The 21,424-nt window shown below is 43.8% G+C and overlaps 1 protein-coding gene across 7 annotated transcripts in view; it reads right to left on the bottom strand.

The window, feature by feature from the left end:
* nrxn2b (neurexin 2b) overlaps positions 1-21,424 on the bottom strand; it is a 686,522-nt gene that overhangs the window by 572,158 nt on the left and 92,940 nt on the right. For 6 of the 7 annotated variants that reach the window (XM_030088531.1, XM_030088536.1, XM_030088533.1 and 3 more), the window contains exon 3: positions 2,043-2,072. The exons of the other annotated variant lie outside the window; for it this stretch is intronic. In XM_030088531.1, coding sequence (XP_029944391.1) covers positions 2,043-2,072 — 30 coding nt within the window. The remainder of the gene's footprint in view (positions 1-2,042; positions 2,073-21,424) is intronic. 7 annotated transcript variants of the gene reach the window in all.

The raw sequence follows: 21,424 nt of genomic DNA, 5'->3' as shown, positions 1-21,424 counted from the left end.
GAGCGCCGCTGAGGTGCAAACGGACACCCAACTCACACTAAGTTTTCCGTTTTCACTTGATGATCAGTGATTTTCTGCTGCCTGGACACAAACACTGTTTTCACACTGTACTGTAGAGTGATAATTGCCTTTCAGTAAGAGATGACAAATGACAGCCTATTCACGCCACGAAAAGCCTGCAAAGTGCTTTAAACTGCTGCTCGTTGAGTGTCGTTATATACGGGCGTTTAGCTCAGAACATATGGATTCTGTTATATTGTGGACATCGTGGATTTATTTTTAAATTTTTTTTAGTAACTCAGATTCAAACCACTTTAATTCACCTGTAAAAAAACTGGGTGAACTTCACTCAACGGTCAATAAGTATGAGAGTAAATCTTGACATTAGCTCTGTGACTCCCAGCATGCACCTTGCTTTTCACTCAGTACTGTCCAAACCTGGATAAAGCTTCTTACTTCCCTATCATGTACAAAGAATACATTTAAATGAGAGTGTTGACTTAATTTCATTCTTAAATCTCTCTTATTTTCTGCTTTATTCAGCTTTTGGACGGGAGCCTGGACCCGCTCAAACTGACGGTTAGAGGTTTCATCTCCCACAGCATCCACAAACAGCGTAGATTCAATTAATCAGGAAGAACATGCAAACTCTACATCAAAATGCAGTTTGATTTAAAATTCATGCTGAATTGTAATGAAGATTACCTGTTAAATGACTTCTCTGTCATTTTCTCACCTGATATTAGAACCGTTTTCACTGTAGCTAACAGGTTTTACCGCTCAGCATGACTCGCTTGTTAAATTACCATGAGATTCTTTCTTTTTCTTTTTTTTTTTTTTTTTTTCTCGAATCTGCTCAGATGAGCAGATTACGGCGCCGCTACTGTAAAAGCAGGAGGGCTGAGTCTCTGGCGTCTTCTTTTCTGCCTCCAAAGGTCAGAGTGTACACTTAACGTGCCCACTTTCTTTGAGGAACTTTAGCGCGTTCTTTGTGAAGAGTCCTCGTGGGAGGCCGCGCGCAGAAAAAGGTCACTGGATGAGGACAGAGCGACCGCTGAAGAGGAGGAAGCCGCCGCGCGGCATCGAGCGTCGCACACAGACAACAAAATAACATCGTTTTTAAAAAGGAAACCTTTTCTTCGTGGAGTGGTGCTTGTGTTGTAAATGTACACAAAATAGCAAGAACAACATCATTCAGTGGTCATAGCAACATCAAATACACATTTGCAGACACATTTTAGAGTGAGGGGGAAAAAAAAAGAAATAAGAGCAGCACACATATATATAAACAGAACCATTGCCTTCAAGAGATCTGAATGCCAAACAATGGGAATGTCAGCAGAGTGGTGAAGAGAAACTCTGCACATTCGACAACACTTTCACCTTGAAGTGTTCGTGAATGAAAAGTCTGGACACTTTGAGCTTTCATAGCTTTGACCAGGAAACACATTTTCCAATAGAATCCGATTTTTTTTTTTTTATTCCTTTTTTTTTTTTTTTTTTGGTTTCTTTTTTTATTCTCATTAAAACCCAAGCGGAAGGGATATAGCAGAAAAGTGTTACCTTCAGCCCCGGGGGTCAGGTCGTCGGGGTCAAAGGTGGTCAGAGGTGAAGGTCCAGGACGTGAGCCATAGGACAGGACAAAAAGGGTGGGGACACACATTTGGTTGGTGGAGGTCACAGAGAAGCACGAGGATATGGGAGGAAGGCAGAGAGGAGGGAGGAGGAGGAGGAGGAGGAGGAGGAGGAGGAGGAGGTGATGCAGAGGAAGGACAACCAAAGAAGGGGAAGGATGTTGGATTAAAAGGCAAAGGGAGGATTTGGGAGGAAATGGAGGGATATGGCACAGAGGGGGAGGTGGGAAAAAAAAAAAAAAAACCAGAGGAGGAACTAATCGTGTGTGGACAGGAGGGTGAGAGGCACTTTGGAAGGGCTTGGGGCAAAGAGGCTGAGTCACTTCCTCTTGAAAAAACAAAAATAACAAAAACTAGAGGGGGGGGTAAAATAACCAGAACCAAAATAAAACAGGAATGAACCCATACCTTGGTCGTTTAACGTCAGGTGCGCCAGACCTTGAGAAGGAAAAAACAGAAAAAAAGAACAGAAAGAGGAAGAAAAGAAGGTCATAAAAGGCACAGGGAAGAAAAAAAGCATTGTCACAACGTTGGACTGCAGTTTGTGACAGACATCCTGGGGCAGACTTGGATGTCAGAGTTCAAATCAAAGGTAAACAAAAAAAGAAGAGAGAACAGAGAGAGAGTCAGAGAAAGAGGGAGAGAGAGAGAGAGAGAATAGTAACAGAAAACGAGCAAACACTTCTTGAGTGAGGTGTGAGGGGCGGAGGGGGTTGTAGAAAAAAAAGCATTTTCATTTGGCGCAACCCCCGAAGGCTATTGCTCTCACAAATGCTTTTTTTTCCTCTGGAGTACTTATGGAACACACAGAGAACTGTTTGGCAGAAACAAAGGCTTGAGCTGGATTTCTCCCACTGTACTCGAATCAGACAAACTGAAGAACCGGAGCCCTGCAAGGTCTCACACACAGGAGGTCGGGGATGCAAGGCGTCATCCGCTTCACAACAGCCGCTTCAAAACACACTTTTTTTTTCTTTCTTTTTTTTGTTTTAGCTGGCTGCAGGCTTCAGTGTGCACATCTGGTCAAACGCGCAGATCGATCGACCAACACTGGGCAACTTCTGAGTCAGGCTGCAGTACAAAGAAACAGAGAGAGAGAGAAAGCGTCTCGCATGCTCGGCCAACCATGGAGACAAGACACACTCGCACTTTATAGACTGGAACTCATGAGAAGACAACTTTTTGGGACATATTGTGTAAAATCACCCCAATAAAGGTTGAATAGCTTATTTCACTACCTCGGATTTTAAGGGCTGTGCTCACAACAAGAACAAGAACAAGAACAAGCAAACTATAGTGTCGAACTTGACCTTAAAAAACCAATGATCAATTTTCATGATGAGAATAAGAAGGAAGTCAATGACAACTACGATTCTAAAAGCAGGAGGTGGGATTGATGTTCACTGATTAGCAAGAAGAAAAGAGAAAAGTTTGAAATAGCATTGCAATCTGTGTTGAAAATGTTAGAAGAGACCAAAGACAAGACATGGAAAAGTCCCAAATCCTCTGTTTTCTGTAGCTATTTTGACTCCGTTGCAAGTTTTGTCAGGGTTTACTAAGTTATCAGCTAAAGATACAACCACGGTGTGTAGGTTACATGATATATTCATTAGTTCACATCCTATGAAACTAAACCAAATCTCCAAATAACGCACAAACTCCATCCCCCATACTGCCGTTCCAATAAACTACCAATCACTTAAAACAATCTGCTCTGACACAAACTGCTCCTTATTAAGTAAAAAAAAAAAAAAACATATGTATGTTCAAAATTTTCCCAAGTTTGTAATGAACGACAATAGTTCCTCCTCTAGTCTCTGTTCCAGAAATACGAGAGAAAAACCTAAGATCTAAGTCTTTATGATTTGCACACATCTTGCAGATACACATTTTCAAAGCAAAGCAGAGAAAGAGACAGCAAGCGAGAGAGAGAGAGAGAGAGAGAGAGGGAGAGAGAGAGAGAGAGAGAGTGAAATGAAAGCTCTGTGGCCTCAAGCTGAGTTTATTCCCAAGTAAACTGAATCGGTGAAGCAAATTGGATTCAACCTCAGGCAGCGCGGAATATAAACAACATTACGTCTGTCGGACTAAAAGACCTGAAAAGGTCAAACCTGTTCATGCCGACCTGTCTTTACTTGATCAATACAGTTTCAAACACAGGACTCTTGGCACCAAAGGCAAACAGCTCAATCTAAATAAGCATTTAGCATCAAGGGAAGTGTGATATGTCTGTCCAGGTTTGCTTTACTTCCCTCCAGAATATCATCACTCAGCCAACTGGAGTCTTCGCATTCTGAAAGGTAGCGGAGTTCATTCCTCTGAAGACCTTTCAGGACTGGAAAGAGCCTCTTAATGGATAATAAGCGCTATAATTAGCTGTTCAGTGTGAAGTTTTTGTCTGGATAATAGGAACTAACGGACCTGTGGTTTGGTACAACACTAATCTCGACGAACCACAACCTTTTCTGAAGGGGCTCTGGTGGTCCAAGGACTGTTTCGAGCAGCGGACGGCGATCAAATCAACAGGTTTCATCAAAGCAGGAGAAATTCTGCACAATAATGGTGACTCAATACAGCCCCTCACTCATCCGTTTGAATGAAGGATGTGGTAAAATTGAGATTTTACAGCTTTAAGAGGAGTCAAAGGAAGGAAACTCTTTTAAAAGGAACAGAAATCTGTGCATTTATGTGCAGTAAACATGTCGGGGGCTGAGTCTGTGCAGCAACATACAGACCAAGGACGGATTGAATGAAGAAATCCTGATAAACAGATGTTACACTACAAAAGCACACGGGCAGCAGCTGACTTTTAATCTAATGACTGACTTCCAGAGGGATGTCACAGTTATGTCACTGCAAAGAGCCAACATTTACAACCATGTTTCATTGTTGCTCAGAGAAATTATTAACTGAAAGATAGATTGAGCACAACAAGGCAACAGCGGCTGGACGAAACGCTAAGATACCACCAAGCTAGTTTTAGACCGATAACAGCTGAATCAAGGTCCGAAAAGACTTAGAAAAAGATTTACTTTTTCATTTTACTTAAAAACCAGAAAACCAGCTAAAAAAATAATCACATATCTTCAAGCTAGTCTCCTATATCAGTTTCCAAGCAACATAAACCACAATAGCTAAACCAACATGCTACTACCAGGAACAGGCGCACTTTGCAGGTCAAGGTTTCCAAAAATATCTATTGCCTATGTGACTTTTGTGCTTGCACACAAGAAAACGTCTTAAAAAAGGGAAACACAAACACCAGCTGTTTCACTGTAATTTGTCTGCAATGCTATGCTAGCACCAGCAACATTCTGACCAGTGAATTGCAGCATCAACACGCTTCAGAGCTCAGGTTACTGAAATATTAAATTGTAATTGTCTTTTTCAGTCCATGTAAACAAGAAGAGAATGTATTAATGTAATCACATTTTTTCACAAACCCCAACTATATGCCAGCACCTATAAAAAATGGCGACTATTAGTTTGAAACAAAAAAAGGCAACACTAAGCTACCGAACACAAGTGAGAAGCTTATTGGGGAGTTTCATGAAAGTGTTTCCTTATATCTTCTATTTATTTGTACTTTGAAAAGAGAAAAACATCTGAAAAATAAAAAAATTTCACGCATGTGGCAACTGGCAACACACAGCACTGCACCATGAATGGAGATATAAACCTGCTCCTAGCAATAATGACAGACGGTATCGTGAATCTCAAATATTCTCAATATTAAATGGTAGTCTGTTCTTTTGTATGTTTGCAATGAAGGAAAATATGTTAAAAAAAAATAACATAAATTAGCATGTAATTGTCAGCTAGCTGTTACACCGAACCACAAATTCAGCATCCTGTGGCCTGGAGGCAATGCATCCAGAATGCAAACAGCCAAAAGAGGCTTAAATGACTCTTCTCTACAAGCTGTTCTTATTGTGCTTCCCTTTAATAACATCTGTGATTCAGGACTAGAAGACATATACAGGCTGAGGGCTTTATTTATCCGGCTGCAGTCCGTTTCCTGCCGGCCCTTTGCAGGGAGTCCAATCATTCTCACTCTGCCTCCTTCTGTTTTTGTTCCCTTGCTCATAATCCATTAAGGAGATAAGGCGAAGGCTCCTGCAATGAAACAGAATGGCGCTGTCGCTGCATACAAAATCATTCAAATACGCCCCGCCGCCTCCCGCCCTGGCCTCGTGCAGCTCAGGCAGGCCAAAGGCACAAAAATACTACAAGAAACAGGCAAAAAAAAAAAAAAAAAAAAAAAAAGAGGAAAGTGAGAAGAAGAGGTAAGAAAAGACAGAGCGAGTTGTCATATGGCAGCCTGTGGTAACTGTGCATTCATAAACAGGTGTGCAGGTGATAACCAAAAGCCAAAAATAATTCAAAGGGAGCCGTTCATTCCCAGATATCATATCTGAGGGTGAAAGACAAGATTATGAAGGTGTGATTCTGCTTTTTTTTTCACGCAATCCATTTTCCTAAAATGGAAAGACATAAAAGCTGCAGGGAAAAAAAAAAAAAAACCCACACAAGCACATTATGTGGCGTTGGCTCGAGCGTCGGATATCGACTCCCAACGTGCCAGATCTTGATCAGGGTGTGATGGCTTTGGCTAGCGAGAGGTTTGAGAATAAACAGGCGGCATGACAGAAAATGTAAACCGCTGATCACTACGAGACATCTCAATGCAGCGGACGTGGAGGAGGAACTCTCCTGACATCCTGCATCAATACTGGGAGCGTGAACGGAAACGCCACACACAGGCTTTGAGCGAAACGTGACAGAATCCGAGGCCAAACTGTGACTTTCCTCTCGTCGCGGTGTTTGATTACAGCCGTCATTCTGCGCCGGGTACAGATGGGAGTGCCTGAGCGCACCGGCGCCGATCGAAGGCCGCCGCTGATTGGCTGTCGGTGATTGAGTGGCAGATGGAGCGGGGTTATAATTCTGTCATTAGGATGAAACATGCCACTCCTGCTACTCCATCTTTTTTTTTTTTTTCCTCCCCACATTTTCTTACTCCTTCTCTCCACACCCGGGCCTCCATTAGCCAGCTGCAGCCGCCTCCTGCTCCCCTCGTCTTCATCTGCCGCTGTCTTCTGCTGCTCTCTCTGGTCTCATCAACACGGAGAGCTGCTGTTTGGAAAGCTACCAATCAACTAGGTGAAAGCAGAACCAGTGCATGACAAAGATCAACCATTAAATAACTACGTACTGGCTCATCCAAGGATGAATACAGAACAAACTGCAGTTTTGTGTTTATATATATCGTCAACACACTTTACAGTGATGTTAAATGCTAAATTCCAGATTACTGTACAGCGCAAAGAGCACTGTACATTCACAACTGATGTAGTTGTTGAAGATTGTGTGGATATTTTGTGGATTATGTCAAAAAACTTGAGTGATTTAAATGTTTCCTGAGGGTTCTCACCACAAAAATAGTAGGCTATCATCAAGGAGTTTGACTTTAAGTGGTCGTGTGCAAAGTTAGCGAGAAAATACCTCATTATTTTCTACTTGACGGTCTTTTGCAACAGGAATGTGGACTTGTATCTGACTTTGCTGTAGCTCCAACTAGTGGTGGGTTCGCTAGGGGAAACCTTTTATCTTTAACATGATAAAACGTGAACCGACTAATGAGGAGGCAAACCATTAACTGCTCAGCTAACTAGTCACACTCATCCCTACTCTGAACTTTCTAAGCTGCGATTAAAAGAGAACTTCAAGAGGAAAATTCTTCACCAGCAAGCTGAACGTTTCAAGGTGACTCAATGAACTGGGTATTTGTTTACGGTTTGGCTGGATGCTAAAAGTTGGTTCTTGGACCTCAGGTTGACTTTCTCTTGGGAATCATAGCTCATGCTAATTTTCATGAAGGAGGACAGATTTGTAATTGTTACAAATTTAGACTTGTAAGCAGCAATTGTCTTCGACTCCTGGATGACCTTGTCGGGAAAGAATCCATCAAAACTTTTTCTCAGATATTTCAGGATAATGAGCCTCATCAACATCACCGCACTCCACACACACACAGGCAGATGCGCTGGGGCAGCGGTAATGGCGCCCGATTGGAGAAGGGCGGAGAAAAATGAGAGCCGCCCTCACTTCCTCTTCCCCCCTCGCTTCCTCTGTCCCTCGTTCATCAGACGGACACGGAGAGTAAGTCAGAAGGAGGGAATGTGCCCGCCTCTCGGGCCCCCCTGTGGCGCCGGAGATGGCATGTTAAATGGCATCATCCTCCAAGGACTCTCGCCGGCATATGGCCACTGCAGTTTATGGTCCGCCATGACGGCACATACCAGACTGACACAAGCCCAGCGGATCCCACGGCAGAGCTTTTTCTCAAAGACGTTGCGAGAACGCACAAAAAAAAAAAGAAGCGAGAACTGTCCAAGTGTATAAAAGTCATGAAAAATAAAGGAAGAACAATAAATCCTTTTATGGGCTGCTCATTGCTTGGCGCACCCTTGGCACCAGATATAAAACTGCACACTATCCAAAACATTTGACACGTCCACAAATCAATGGCCTTTTTACTAGGCCTCGGCTGAGATAAAGTTTCACAGTGTGATCATTGCCACACATCTCCCGCTGCCAAAGAGAAAGTGCCACGATGGGCGCTGAGTGCTCGGAAACAAACCGGGGCGATTTGTAAAATCATCTGTTTAAAAGATGTCTGGAAATTGGCTGTGGATTGAATATGAAACAATATTCATTGCAGTGGTCTGATCTATAATGCAGTGGTCTTTGAGCAGCTTAAGTAAAATGGAAACTGTGGCTGAATTTAAAGTGCCTCAATAATTCATTGTGGATATCTATTCAATGAGCGAGAGGCAAAGATAGAGATAGTCAGCGGTAGAGGGGGGCCGCGAACACCTTAAACAATCTTCCAGCGCTTTGAATTATTAACATGGAGCTTTATGCCGTTTCAAAGGGAGGGGAATTGTGCTAACAGTCTGTGTTGTAACGTCAAGTTGAAAGGCTGGCCCACTGACGGCAGCTGCATGTGGAGGAAAAGCGGATGGCGAGGCGTGCTGAGATGAAGACTTGTCGATTACCTGATGCCTCGGCTGACCCTCAGTCAGACGACGACAGGAAGACCGCAAAGGCTTTGATCCGTCCGCCCGGCACCGGTCAATATGTTAAGCTTTTGTCAGACCAGACATTGAGTTGGAGTTCCTTCAAGGACTACACCTGTCTGTGGACAACTGTATAATCGCCTCATCTGCATGGAGACGGCCTGTACTCGGAACGGCACCCCAGAGAACCTCGAAAAAGCCACGGAAGAGTTGCTGTCTTCTGGGAAAGCAAAAAACACACCATGGAGCTGCCTGGTTGGGGTTTCAGAAGCATGCAGTAATCTCCATGTCTGGAGTTGATAAGCTGTCAAGTCAGCCAAGCAAACATGAACCAATGCTGTCCTTTGTAATCCTTTCTGACACAATTACTCAAATTCACCAACAAGACAGTCATGCAAATATCTCAACGGGAAGGAAGAACGAGCTGCGACTTGGCAGCAGCGACTTTTTACCGCCCTCCATCACTGAACGCTGCAAGATTCCAAGTTTCTAAATTCACACAGATACACTGGACCGTTTTCTCTATGAAGAGAACATTTTGGCAAACACATCCAAGCTAATGAGGCATTGACATATCTGGTACTAAGAGTAGAAAAATGCCTCCTTGGGTCACTAATCCATTGCATTTCTGTGCCTGGGTGGAGCTCTTGCTTTATAATGAGAAGGCCATGGGTTCCCTCTGGGCTTTTCTGTGAGGAGTTTGCATGTTCTTCCAATAATTATATGCTTGTACCGTAATGGACTGGTGACCTGTCCAGGTCCCTGAACACACCCTGCCTGCTCAGCTCCAGCACATTAAGACCCTGAACTGCCCAAGACACGTTTGTATGGATTCGGACGACAATGGCACTGAAGAGCTTGTTATCCAACCTGTGACCACACCAACGTCTCTGTAGTTATTAGCTAACGATTGACCTTACGACTGATTTACCTGTTATCGTCTGAAAAGAATTACAATGAAAGAAAACTCAATTTCCATTCAGCCCTGGCTTTTCCTCAACATGTAACAGGTGATAGTCGCCTGAAAAGCCAACATTTGACATGAGATGCTCATTTGAAGACTTTCTCAGAGGACAGTGATGTTCCACTGTTTTTGCATTCTGATGTTTGATGTAGAATTTGAGTCTCAGTGGTTGACATGTTGAACAACACTCAAGAATGGATGAACAGCTGGAATTGCTTGAACAATCGATGTACAGAGGCATCAGATTGCGATTGATCACATCAATAGAAATCAGTATTGAATCCACACTGCAGTCTCGATTCCCACCCATATGAACGAAAGACGTAAATACATTTACTATTGTAAAAAATTACAACCACATAGATCTAAAAATAACAAAACCAGGAGCGCTACGCTTTATGCAGAACATATCTCCCACAGTGCTTAATGCACTGAGCAACCCAGAAAAAGGAAAATAAACACATGTATATTTATCGGCTTGGCATTGGAATTCTGGATATAAGCCCCAGATTCTCTGTAAAATTTGCATAAAATATGTTTCCCTTTTTACAGGGGTAAATAATTCTCGTGTGTGTGTGTTTGTGTGTGTGTGTGCCTGCATATATGAGTGCGTACACATACATCCGACTTCCTCAGAAATCCCACAGGGAACTGTTGACCCCAGGCGAGGCACTTAAGTTAAGCGAGTGAAGCATTAAATCTTTATGGTCACTTTCTGCTTCACGCAGCATCGGCCGTCGTCCGTCAGGAGCGCCGCGCTAAGCTGTTTGGAAGCCTGTCAGATGATGTGATTTACGACTGCGAGCCACAATTAGACAGAGCCAGAGCACGTAGTTAAGACTGGATATCCAGATATCTGGAGAAGCCGTTTGTGGCTAAAAATAAAAGGTCGGTCCTGAAACAACATGGAAAGTTTGCTCGGATTTCTGAGAACCGGCCATTGCAGCTCGGTATTGGCTCACCCGAGTTATTAGAACCGAGTGCTGTTCTGTAAGTGAGGAGATCATAAAAAATTACAAAGGGAAATCTCTCATCTAAAAATATTGCACTCCTCCTCGCCTCCTAATCATTTCCTCAGCACGTTGTGATTCACTCCACTCGCACTTTCCGCGCTCTTCATTAAAACCTCAGCCATTATGTCATGGAATGTGTTTAAAGGAATGAATCAGACTGACTTGGAGTCGAGGCTCGAGATCTTAAAGTTGCCGTTCCGTCTTAATTAGGTGGCTCATAAATAAATTGGACCTCCATATGCCAGAGCTGCAGATATCACACACTAATTTCTTACTTTAGCCGTCAACGCCGTCGCACAGCGGGATTGTTGATGATTTCTCCGCTCGTGCTAATTTGTACGAGACGGACTTAAAGATCCTCGGCGGAGTTGCAGACTCTTACTGGAGCCGCGATAAAGCAGCTCGATTGATTCAGATCAAAGTGCAGGTGAGGTTTTACCGCCACGTGGCGTATTTATGATTAAAAGACGACAATCATCCGTCTGTCCAGCTGGACGCTTCCTCTCAATTACCAAATGTTTGGAGTTTTTGGCATGGGCCGATCCACGCTAGGTTCATCTCATAAAGAAAAAAACCCAATAAATTCTGGATCTGACCTCTATTTTCCTTTCGTTTATGAGGTCAAAACTCATCAGTAGTCGCCACGGAGATCTAGCGTCCTCTCCCCGAGCCTCCATCTGTCCTCGCTCTCCTCGTCCTAATCTTCGACTGCCAGCGCCGCAGATGCACACCGCGACCGTTCCCCGGTCCATCCGCTGTCTTTCAACAGCCAATTTCATGGGATGAATGCCTCTGATTGCTACTTCTGGACTCTACTCATTAGAGAAGCTGAAAGACAGGGAGCAGAAAAAAAAAAAAAAAAAAAAAACGGCTGCCATCCTTTCTGCTGCGATTTCAAAATAAATAAATAAGTTTAAAAAAATTCCCTCTCTGGGATGTTGGAAGCTATAATTGCAATGTCGGATGTGATGGACAAACCGGCAACACTGATGAGAGGAAGGAAGCCAGTCCTCAAGTGCATGATTAGCATGAGCAGAGAAGCGCCAGAGCAGCTCGCTGAAACCACCGCAGCAATCCAGCAAGACGTTCACATCAAGACCGACACAAACAAGACAGAATCAATTTCTCTTAATGTCAGAATCCTCGTATTTAACCAACTATTTAACCATTGAAGAGAAAAAAATCCAGCTGTGACAGTAAAGTCATTGTATTTATACTCCAACAAGGTGGCGCCTCCATTAAAAGCTCTTGTTTACACACATAAATAAGGCAACTGCAAATTCTGATGGTCTGCAGGAGCAAGTCATTCCTTCTTGCCTTTTATTTAACACCTTTTATTATTACGACAACCTTTCCAGCAAATGAAATTGAATTCATCTGCGGCCAGAAAACTAATTTAACCTTTAAAATGAGAGGAGCTACAGTTTTGTTTTAATATGTATTCTTTATATGTATAAAAACTATATCTTAAGATTTCAAGTTTCATATAATTTTTGAACAACAAAAAACTTATTAGTTTTCATAGCCACTTTCAACAGTTTCAGCTTTTTTAAAGAAAATGTGCATATAATATATATACTTTTTTTTTTCTTCATGGATTTGACCATTGTTGTTCATCTCTGCAGCCTGTTCCCATAAACTGTATGTTATGGTGCATTCACACCGGACGCGTCGCGGGCGTCGTCGATGCTTGGGACGCCTTGAAGCTGACGCTTGTGACGCTTTAAACACGACGCTTGACACCGGGTGGTCACAAAGCTCGCGACGCTCGCGACGCACGTCAGTTAATTGGCGGGCTGGAGGCTGATTTCTGTTTCCAGCTATGGCGGATCGCATCAGGAGAGCGGCTTGGCTTTATTTGTTAAATAAAGCTAGACCGCGTCGTCGTCGGAAAAGTCGCTATTGGCTGCTCCGCTCCTCTCTGCACTGACTGCAGCGGGGGGCGCTGCTGAGACTGACCGCTTGCGAGCGCTTTGGGACGGGGGAGGGGCTCACGCAGCACCCGCTGCTCATTGACGACAGCAACAAGACATCCTGTCACGTCTCCAGAGCACCAGAGAAGGTTGCTAGATTTGTCGCTAGTTGCTTTTGACAAAAAAAACGTCACCAAGAGGCTTTGGAAAGTCGCCAGATTTAGCGAGAAAGTCGTCAAGTTAGCAACACTGGCCGGCCCGCATCGGTGCTCGGATCACTCGTAGTGACGTAGCACCGGAGGGATCGTCTCTGATTGGTTGACGCTCAGCGGCAGCGCGTCGAAAGTTCAGTTTTCCCAACTCTCAAAAAGCTACGCTCTTGACGCCGGGGACGAGCGTCGTGGGCGTCGACGCTCGAAACGCTCGAAAAGCGACGCTCATGAAGCTCCTGATGCGCCGCCCCGCCGCCCGCTGCTCCACGACGCTCGTCCACCATAGACTTTGCATAGAAAAGCGCCGCTCACGACGCTTGCGACGCGTCCGGTGTGAATGCACCATTAGCATCGGGTGCACCCCTAATTTATCTTTCACCTGACATAGCGCCTACAACAGGGGTGGGCAAACAGTTCTCTCAAAAATTAGCACTCCTATTGAGGGCCGAGACAAAAAGCTGATTTCAGTTTTGATCAATAAGAATTATCTCTTCATAAAAAGTTTCTAACACTTTAATTGAACTACTACAGTTTTTTTTTTTTTTTTTTTTTTGTAGTTAAGCCTTTTTCTCCCCACTTTGAAACACCAGTTTTGTGAGATAACAAATGCTAGCTACTTAGCAAGGTGCTAGCCAAGGTACTAGATCAATACTAACAATAATAATAGTAACAAAAATACCATTTCAGATGTAATAAAGCTAAAATTGACAGTGATGGTGATTTGCTTCAGGATTTCTGCAGGACGCCCTCAGGGCCGGTCATTCAGAGCCACACATGGCCGCCGGGCTTCACGCTGCCCAGATCTGACCGATATTTCACCACGATCGATGCTAACAAGTATGAGCTGCACTCTAAATTGACATGATTTCTTCTTTTTAATGTCAAAAAACAGTGAGAAATGTACTGATGTAGCGATGAAGCCTTCGTCGGAGAACTTGCTTGCGCCATTAGCGGCTGGAGAACGGCTGACTCGCAGCCGATGGAAGCCGATCTGCATCTCGCCGGTATCGCCAGCATTCTCTCTGCACAACCAAACAGACATTAGCGAAATAACAACTAAACCAACAACAAATCTCCCGGTCCTAGAAGCAGGGGGAAGCTCGGCTCCGGCACAGTGATCTACAGGGACATTAGCGCAGAACAGCACCTTGCCTTGAGCGTTTGTTGATGTTTAATGTTTCATTTTGACAATCTTTTCCTCTCAGTCCATGTTTAAGGAGCTCAATGCCGCCGTCTCTCTCTGCTAACAGCACCACACTGTGTGCTGCAGAACTCGCAGGAAAAAAAAAAAAAAAATCAAATGAAATCGTAATGACTTTCCCTGGAAAACGCGGCTCCCCGTGAGGTTTCCACAGGGCCACTTCCTGTCTGGTGCCGGTGCCGGGTCTCAGCAGGTAAGTACAACAACATCCCATAATGGAAAATTAATGTCTTCCAACTGAGACGATGCGCCAACTTCATTTAACTTGTTGGGCTGGGTAAACACCATTAGGCCGCGGAATCCGCCGTGCTCCTGGAAGTTCAGTCATTCGAGGGGGAGCCGGGTAATTATGGGAAAATTAATGGAAATTCGTGGAACAAATGTATTCATAATTCAAGTGGCTGCTTTTGTGGGGCTGGAATCCGCTCGGTGAGGAGACGATAAGCAGCGTGATTTAACTGCGATTGGAAGGTCCCGGCTGGTGCATCCTCCACACCCGCAACACAATAATGCTGCACCGGAGCGCATCAAAAGGTTATGAGCGAGCAGCTCCTCCGCAGGTCCAATTGTACACAAACGAGTGTTAAAAAGTGAAGTCTCATAATCAGATTTAATGTTTCTTTTAATCACTACTAATTGTCCTTAAAGCCATGAAACGGTTTCCAGCTGATTTTCTTAATATATTTCTAAATTAATCTGCCGCGGCAGATGCAGAACGTCTCTATAAACCTGCCACCAGACGACTGTTTCTGTTAGTATTGCCGCTTCGATTTCCAATTACACCTCTTCCCTCTCGCTGACAGTACACACATCAAACAAGAGGGTGAAAAGCAGGTCTTTTTTGTTTTTCTCTCTCATGCCGGGTAGGAAGGTCTCCTCCTGGTGCAGGAGTTTATCTTGCTCTCTACACTAACAGATCCGCCAACAGATGTCTGTTTTTCCTCTTCAAATGTCAAATTACAGTGTGACAGACCACATATAGGTATTTAGTTTGGAACTGTCCATCCTGTGTAATATACTGAACTTTGAAAAGCAACAGCATTAATACTTGTTGCTAAAACTTAGATGAACTTTGGAAGTGATTCATTCATTAAGTTCAGGAGAAAATATTAGGAGGAAGATGCTCTAGAACTGGACCTTTCACTTGCTTCAGGCAGCAGAGGTCAAAGGTCCATCGGGGGTCATGAAGCTTTCTTGATTTTAAGGGGATATAACATCTTACATCTTAAATCGAGGTGAGTCAGCATTTAATTTATTTATCTCATACAAATTTTCAATTTTAGCATTTAAATCTAACTAACTGTATATTTAAAAGCCTGCATTTACAATCAAAAAAATGTCAGTACCACAAGAAAAAGGCTGAAATCACTGACCTCCAGGTTAGAGAAGTGGACTTGCCAATGGACGATCATAAGTCCGATTCCCACAGTGGACAGGTTAACCTGAGCAAAACTCGAGAGGTTCCCGCAGAAACAGGAATTTCCTCAAGGGCATTAATAAGGTATGCTTTTATCTTCGTGTTTTGAGGGTGCTAGCTTGATGCTAATGCAACCTTTAATAGTTTATGTTGCTGTCAGGAGGACTGAGGTAGATGATGGTATATCTTCCACTTGCCTCAGCTTTCATCACATGGTCCAGTCTCCAGAATTCCAAACCGAACAAGAGCACCGCCTTCATATCTGACCCACAGACTCTCAGCCTGGTCTGGGTTCTTGGTAAAGCAGACCGCTGTACTGCTGATTCCTCAATACCTGCCTGGATGTCTTCCCCAGCTGCCCTCTTCTTGCTCACAATACTCCCGTGATTGAACCCTTCCAATCAACACACTATCACCCCGTTTGGTAGCAATACACATCGCAACTCAGAAAAGACTGATACTCCTCAGTTCCGTCAATCCAAGCCTCCGGTTCCTTGGTATCGAACAGATCATTAGATGCAGTATTTTACGAAGATCTTCCATTCTGCACTCCTGAGAACAACGCCTGCATGTGAGTGCAGCATTGTGAGTATTCTGAAGACACACCTGACGCATCGCGAGCACATCTTGTGAAGAACTACTCAGTGATGATGTTTGGAAGGGTCCTTGAGACGCGACGAGGCGGCACTCTACCAGGAATGTGTCTTTGGAGCCGTGCTGGAAGTGTTTGTAAGTATGTGTGAAATATCAAAAGATGAAAGCAGTGGCCTTCGGTGGTAATATGATAAAATAAAAATAAGAAATACCAACATCACAGAGACCGATGTGCTGACAGTCACTGGTCCACTGTTGTGTTTTAATAAGTTGGAGATTCTGTTATGGATCTGCAACCTTTACGACCAAAAGACACTTTTTTTTTTCTTCTCCAATTCGCTCTAATAAAATTTGCCCTGTGCAGCAAAACAGGTTTAACCTTTAAAATAAAGATAACAAAGCGCACAGAGCACTTTACTGTGTCTGAGTTACAACATTTTGATACATGTAGAGCTCCAGAACCATTTTTAGAAGCGGTGGTTTGTGTTTTTCGCGACATTTTAAGTTTTAAATGGTAAAATTATTTCACTTCTCCAGTGCTGCAGCAGTGCCCAAAGGGCTTCACACGTTTAATTACAATGACCCGCACACACACACACAGACACACACCAATTATGACAGCTGCCGTGCAGGCAGCTCAATCCACCACGAGCTACGTATTTAGCCTTCAGTGTGTTGCTCAGGGGCACTTTGACACGTGGACAGTGGAGGATGGGGAATTGAACCCACAACCTTTCAATTGAGAAATGATGATTTTACCAACCTCGACTAAGCTGTAGCAATTACAGTCTTTCATGATTTTGTTTTAGCTTTATTAGCTATTACAGCAACTTTAGGGAAATTAGTTTTTTCTCTACCTTCTCCACTGTTTTCTAAAGCAATTTTCTTTTTTGCATTTTTAATCATTTCATTTGTTTGCAATTTTTTTTCGCCATTTTTTAAAGTTGTTGTGCCTTGTTTGAGCAACTGTAGAAAAGTTATTAGTTTTACCTTGTCTAATCATTTCAGCCTTTTTAACCCAGGGGGACAACAGTATTTCCAAAAAAAAACAAAAAATACAAAAAAGAAAACCACAATAAAAGTGTTGATTTCCGTATAATTTCATGAAAGCTTCAGGGTGCCACTCCGGCCTCGCTGAACAGCCACATGTGGCTCCAGAGCCCAGTGCAGACCCTCGGCGCCACGTCGGAGCAGAGCTCACCCGTGAATGAGCGCGACGGGAAATCTCTCGTTGGTGATTTACCCGGAGACACAACAGTATCTCGTTTAGTTTCAGCTGCTGAGCTAAAAGCCCCCGCTGCTTGCTTTCATCTCGCCAAACTCTAATTAGGCAAACTGAACAAATAACAGTGCGGGAGAAGTCCTCTGCATATTCAAACAAAAGGGCTCCTGAGTTTGAGCAGGCAGAAAAGAAAAGACGAAGCAAAGAGAGCGGGAGAAAAGAGAGGGAGCTGATCACAAGAAAATTAAACTGCACTGAACCTTGTAAACAAATATTTCAACAATGTTAAACACAATGTGGGAGATGTCTGGTGCCGCTGTGCTGTGAAATAGCCCGGCTCTGTTTGGGAATGGGGTTTCACGTATGACGGACGCAGACAGAAACTCCAGCAAAAAAACGCTGTAAGGAAACAAGTAAATCCTCGGCCGCGCGCGTATTTATGAAGGGATTATCGATAAAGCCGCGCCAGCACAAAAGGTTTCAACCGAAGAAGGACACACAGGAAGTAACACGCCCGGCTTTGGCTTCATTTATTACTTTTCCCTCTCAGACGTGTTCCGTTCCACCTTGAAGTGTCAGCTGTGTTTTCCCTTAAATATATGAAGCTACTGTAGTTCTTTCAAGAACGAGGAAAGACAAAAGACAGACGGCAATCAATTTCTTTCTCACCTCAAAAAGTTTTTTTTTTTCTTCAAAAGTTCGGTTCTGTTTAGTCACTCGTCACTTTGTCGATGACCATAAACATATTTCCATCCCCTCAGAGAAAGAATACCTTCATTTGAGACATGTAGACAGTACCACAGGAGTATTTGTCCTCTAAGTTCAGTCGGTCTCTAGGAAGAAATTCTAAAGCACAGATTTAAGCCACTAATTGATAGCAACACTGCTTGAAAACTTCTCCTTCATCCTGTATTCTTCAGCCCTACTTTCTTTGACTGGCCTAAGTTCTCTTCTAAAATGTTCCTTTCAAAGTAATTAAGCTCGTCTTTGTGTCTGTCCTCACATTATTCACCCAAATATATAACTCTGAGAGGTCAGGATGGGTCTCACTTCAAGAGGTTATATAACTAAATCTGAGAATAAAGGAATGTAAAGCTATTATGTGAGGAGTGAAGTGAATCTACTTTACTATTCACCTAAAGACTCAGTCTTATCATTGCTCAAGACGGTGAGCTCAGGTACAGGACTGTAAAACAAACCTAACCTTTTCAGAAATCTTTTTACTTGCAGCACTTCAGGGACTGACTCTTCTTCAGGAACAAGCAGACATTAGGTCTGCGTTACAATGGCTATTGAAAAGGCAGACATTTCCGTCTGCATGAACCAAAAATTGAAGTATGAAGGGTGAAAACACAGACCTGCGAACTCCCAATCAGAAGAGCGCTTATCTAACCACTAGGCCACCACATGACAGAGCCATGCTCTGAAAACCTGCTTGGATCAAACAGAAGAAACCAACAAACCGACCATAAAGTATCTAGTTTTAATAGAGAGGCTGGTCTACTGCAGAATATTGTGATAGCCATGCTTTAAAATGTCTGGTAGTTAACCTCCGAATCACCAGATCACATCTTTCAGTCTGAAGTACTGCTGAACTTTAGCCACGTTGCCCAAATAACGTTTTGCTATTGAAGAAATACAAAAATGGAAAACAAGCCACTGACTGTGTTTGTTCCCTGAACTGATGATAAACGTTACGTGACATTTACAGGAGATTTGAAGAGTCTGTAGATTCACTGAACCTCAGAAGCAGCAGCAGCGCTTCACATTTATTTTCTAAAACAACAGTTTCACTCGAGAGTTGCTTCACTTCATTACGACTTATCAAGTTTCCGTATGCTGAGTGTACTTCGTTCTATAAGCTTGGTTCGGGGGTACAAAGCCATTACTGGGGTACGTTTGAAGACTCTCAACTTTAGATCTCCTTTGATAACCTTGTATTTTTCCGCTTTTATTGATGTACGTTGGAGAAAATGTTGAAAAACTAAAGAAACGTCACTTGACGAGTCGGTTGGCAAATGCAGTGGATGTGACAAATGTGAGGGAATACATGAATCATGTCTGTTTCCATGGCACCGGGCTATCTAAAATAACAAGCCAAACGGAGCGGAGCAGCCGGCTACCCCGAGGAGCCCTCTGGGGACCAACTCCAGCTCCTGGTGCTCCAGGCAAATATTGCCTCACAGCCACATCTAATGTGTGCAAAGTGTAATTTTTCCCAGTGCCCTGGAGATTCTAACTAAATATTGTCATCAACACCAAAGCCAAAACCCAAAACCGGCACAACCGCCATCATTTTTGGCGAGCACACACCAAGTGCAGGACTGCTTAATCAGACAGGGCCTTCATGCTAGGCTCCACTGATCCCATCTGTCAGGACTTCATCCTCGGATCCGCCGTGCTGTTCCCGGCCCGACGACGGCTCTTTAAGAAAACCACTCAATCTGTTCTCCGGGCTATTTTTTGCGTCCTTTACGTTTTTCTCTGTCTCTCTCTGAAATGCAGACAAAGTAGCAGGGAGGAGTGGCTGCTCAACACACACCAGCGTTTACATATTTTGTAATTCGGGAGGCGGGCAAGCTGACCTGGGTGATAGCGATCCCACCCGCCGACACCATACATGACTGCCTCCAGGTCCACAGATGGATCTGGCGGTCGATCAGAGGGGTCTGGTTCTGCCTGAGTCACCAGCTATTTGGCACCGGTGGGCTCTTATCCCCTCCCAGCAGTGTGTCAGCAGCTGAACACCAGTCCATGCTTGATCACCTCATCCCCAGGAAGCCCAGAGGAAACTGGATTAGCAGCTAAGAAAGCGGCATGGGGGACGGAGAGAGAGACCCCCGATTAAGTTCCTTTTGTCCCTGACTCTGAGTCACAGCAGGGGGTCACGGCTTGGTCAACAGTTTACATGTTGCCGAGGGCGCATTAACCACTTTAGAGGTTGCTTTTAATCAATCTTCCCACTGCAGATTCTAGGATTACGCTGTTGATTAACCAAGCTTACAAGTGACGTATCAGGACACAACCCAGTCGCAACGGGGGGATTGTGTCGGAAAACAGAGAAGGTTTAGGATGAAAACCTCAAACACCAGCTTGAAGAGACGCGACAGGAAAAATGGTAGGTTACAGCACGAGCAAATGCAGTCGGTGTGGCGTAAAAAGCACAAACGCGGCAAACGGTTAGCGCCGATGATATAACAATCTGAAGGAAACAAGCTTCCCCAGGATTACCTGTTCTAATCCCTGCGACTCTGTGAATGCTAATGCTCTGACTCAAAGGGCTGCGGTCCCCAGCGGCCCGCCGACGCTTCCGCGCACTTATTATACAACTCTTTGTGACGGCATGAAAAATTGATTCCGGAGATCCTTGGGCGCGATAACATGAGCACGCCTGGCATCGCCGGGACGTGTTCTGGACCGTGTCTGGACTGGCGAGTGGCTGCCGCCTGGAACCTCACGGGAGGCCACGAGAGACCCGCCTGACAGGACTCGTCTCCATCATCATGTCTTTTTTAAAGCACTATGGCTCCATTGGAATCTCAACTGACCGAAACCAAAATACAAGCAATTTCCCAAAGTGTGATTTTTTTTTTAAAAAAAAAGCCCCATCTGATCAGGATAAAATTATATTTCTAACCTTAATACATGCATTTTATTACCAAATTTTGGCTTCTTTTTGATGTTTTTCGCAAATTTGAGACTGAGGAAAGGGCTCAAAAGTAATTTTTAGGGGCTCCAGGAGAAATAGATTAAAGAAACAGTCCATTCGGTTCTCAAAGTAGCTTTTCGATCAAACTTTTCCCTCAAATGGAAGAATCGTGTTTACAGTAGAACGACTCAGAAAATCAGAGCTATTAATAGGTTGGAAGGTCGAATTCCAAACCAGGAAGACACAGCGTGACTGATGTGTTGTGCTTTGATTAATTAACGTGGAGTCGTACTCCAGAAGCTACAGTGTGTTTGAAATAGCCCATATAGCAGCCAGCCAGATCAATCAATTTCCATATAAGCTCCTGTAATTAAAACTAATTGCTCGGCTAAAGAAGGCACCTGAAACTGGGGATAAAGATTGATACCAGCTGTAGTAGAATGGATCTGCTTTGGAAAAAGAGTCAGGCAGCCAAATCAATAACTGTTTGAGTATTTCATCAGTGTCAGTAACAAAAGCATAT

The sequence above is a fragment of the Salarias fasciatus genome, chromosome 3 (genome assembly GCF_902148845.1).
Source record: "Salarias fasciatus chromosome 3, fSalaFa1.1, whole genome shotgun sequence".
NCBI lineage: Eukaryota > Metazoa > Chordata > Actinopteri > Blenniiformes > Blenniidae > Salarias > Salarias fasciatus.
This window is presented reverse-complemented; position numbering and strand designations above follow the sequence as displayed.